Here is a 2,616-nt window from a genome sequence, read left to right as displayed (position 1 = left end):
TATGTAATGATTCTCTAATCTGTCTGTCTTTGCGTTTAGGCTCTTTGGTTAAGATGGTAGCCTCCCAGTTCGGTACATGATTGTGTTTTATGACATGTTCTGTAATGGCAGATTTGTGTATGATCGAAGATGTGGATGTTTTGGAGGCCCTAGTCATTACTCCCCCCGTGTTTGTTGTAACGTCTTTTTTGTGATCATTAATTCGTGTTTGTAATGACCTCCCTGTTTCCCCAATGTAAACTTGTGGACAGTTGCGGCAGGTGACTTCGTAGATTACTCCACATGTATCCATCTTCTCGATTTTATCTTTTGGGTGGACGAGGCTATTCTTGATTTTATTTTGGGGTAGGAAATAGGTTCCGACATTGTGATAGGAGAGAGTGCGTCGTATTCTTTCTGCCATTCCTTTTACATAGGGGATTCCTATGCTACCTCGCATCTTGATCTTTTCCTTCTGTGATTCGTGTCCTTTGTTCTTTTTTCTTTTTCGGTTTTCCATAACTCTCTGGAAGGACCACTCTGGATACTGGCAGTTGTGTAACGCTTTCTTGATGTTATCCATCTCAACTTTCCTCAAATCCATATCTCCCACTACCTTCTCAGCTCTGTCCACAAGCGTGTTTATAAGCCCCAGTTTGTGTTCGAGTGGATGATGTGAGTTGAAATGTAAATATTGGTCTGTGTGAGTGGGCTTCCGATAGACTGAAGTGGTAACTGTTCCATTGTCATTGAGTGTGATGAGCATGTCCAGGAAAGGTATTGTGTTGTTTGTCATGGATTCTGTGGTGAACTTGATATTGTCAGTTATATCGATGTTATTAAGATGTGTGTTAAATGTATGTACTGTACCTATGGGGATGATAGCTAATACATCATCAACGTATCGTTTCCAATACACAGGCTTGATGTTAGTGGGTGCCGTGTTTATGGCTTGATGTTCGAGCCACTCTAGATACAAGTTCGCCAATATAGGACTTATTGGGCTTCCCATAGCAATGCCTTGTATTTGCCTATAAATGTTACCATTGAACGAGAAATAGGTTTTGTTCACAATTAAACCGAGGAGCTCCATTATGTCTGTCACATGTAGTTTAGTTCTATCCAGAAGTGTCGGATCTGTTGTTAGGCGATTTTCGACAACTTTGAGGGCCTCTTCTACTGGTGTTTTTGTAAACAGAGATACTACGTCAAACGAGACAAATGTTTCACTTGGTTTGACCATTTCTCCATGGTTTGACTATTATTTCTTTTAGTTCACTCGCCAACTCTCCTGAGTAAGTTACATGATGTTCTGTGTTTCCGACAAGCGGACCCAGGATTTTGGTGAGGAATTGTGCAACGGTGTAAAAAACGGTGTTGATGTTATCTACTATAGGTCTTAATGGCCAATTTGGTTTATGTATCTTCGGAAGACAATACAACCTAGGTACAATTTCAGCCGTGGGAAACAGCCATTCTTTCTCTCTGTAGTTGATTTTCTTTTCTTTGAACAACCTGCCTATGATGTTGACCACTTTTCGTTTATAGTTTTGTGTTGGATTACGTTTTAGCAGTTCGTAAACATTAGTGTCGCTTACCATGGTTCCCACTTTATCTTTGTAATCATTAGTATTTAGGATGACAGTAGATCTACCTTTATCCGCTGGGAGAATAAGAATAGATTTATCTTTCTTCAAGTTGTTTATGGCCTTTCGTTCTTTGGGGGTTAAATTTGAAGGTGGTAGAGTGGTAGATTTTACAATAGCTACAATTTTACTGCGAACGGTGTCTTGTTCTTCCAGTGGGACGAGATCAGCCGCTTTTTCAGCCGCTACTATGAGATCGTCAATGGGCATGGATCGTGGGCTTGCCGCATAGTTCAATCCCCTTTGTAATGCTGATATTTCGTCCTCACTAACCAACTTACTAGACAGATTTACCACCCATTTTTCTCTTAAGATCTTACCGGATAAATCCTGTTCTTGATGTAAATCTCTAGCTGCGTTTTCTGCTTTGTTTTTCCACCACAACAGTTTGTTTTGTTGTCGTGATCGGCATTTTAAGAATTCCGCTTCACACACTTTGTTTACGTGATTACATACATTGGTGATGTCCCCTCCGTTGGGAATTAGCGATACGATTTCCTCATTTAAATCTTTCTTTTTGCCTTCTAACTGTGTGATTTTGTTGGTGGCGATTCTTATTCTCTCGCGTAAAAGCTGTCTTTCTGCATGTTTTATCATTTCCTCTGCTTTAGACGATTTGATCGGTCGATATAATTTCAGGCTCGGAGGGGTAATGTCCAACCGCTTACAATGAAGGGAGAATACCCGGTGGCGATTTTTTTTTTCGTACATAAGTTGGGGACCCCTCGTGAAACGTCACAAAATATACATGAATAATTCATCAGTTAAATTTGTTGTTCCGTGTGCACCCAAGCGTATAGCAACAAGTGATATTACAACTGCGATACGATTCTTCCTAGGCCTAGCATTCACGTGATTGCCTTGGCGCACTCTTCACACACACACTACCACTATGCAAAATGTGTCGAGACATCGACAGCTAGCTAGGCAAGACACATTCAACTAAGTAGTATTGGTCATAGCCCAAAGAAAGTTTAGACACACGAGAATA

At 40.6% G+C, this 2,616-nt stretch overlaps 1 protein-coding gene across 1 annotated transcript; it reads right to left on the bottom strand.

Moving 5' to 3' along the window:
• Positions 1-1,205: 1,205 nt before the first annotated feature.
• LOC140044362 (uncharacterized) lies at positions 1,206-2,222 on the bottom strand. Its single transcript, XM_072088841.1, has one exon. The coding sequence runs from the start codon at positions 2,220-2,222 to the stop codon at positions 1,206-1,208; it is 1,017 nt and encodes a 338-aa protein (XP_071944942.1).
• Between the last annotated feature and the right edge of the window lie 394 nt (positions 2,223-2,616).

Source organism: Antedon mediterranea, chromosome 3 (assembly GCF_964355755.1).
Source record: "Antedon mediterranea chromosome 3, ecAntMedi1.1, whole genome shotgun sequence".
NCBI classification, from domain to species: Eukaryota; Metazoa; Echinodermata; class Crinoidea; order Comatulida; family Antedonidae; genus Antedon; species Antedon mediterranea.
The sequence above is the reverse complement of the archived record's forward strand: the minus strand, read 5'-3'. Positions and strand labels throughout refer to the sequence as shown.

Bases quoted from the DNA above. Each gene is read 5' to 3' on its own strand.
- LOC140044362 (XM_072088841.1), bottom strand. From the start codon at position 2,222: ATGATAAAACATGCAGAAAGACAGCTTTTACGCGAGAGAATAAGAATC.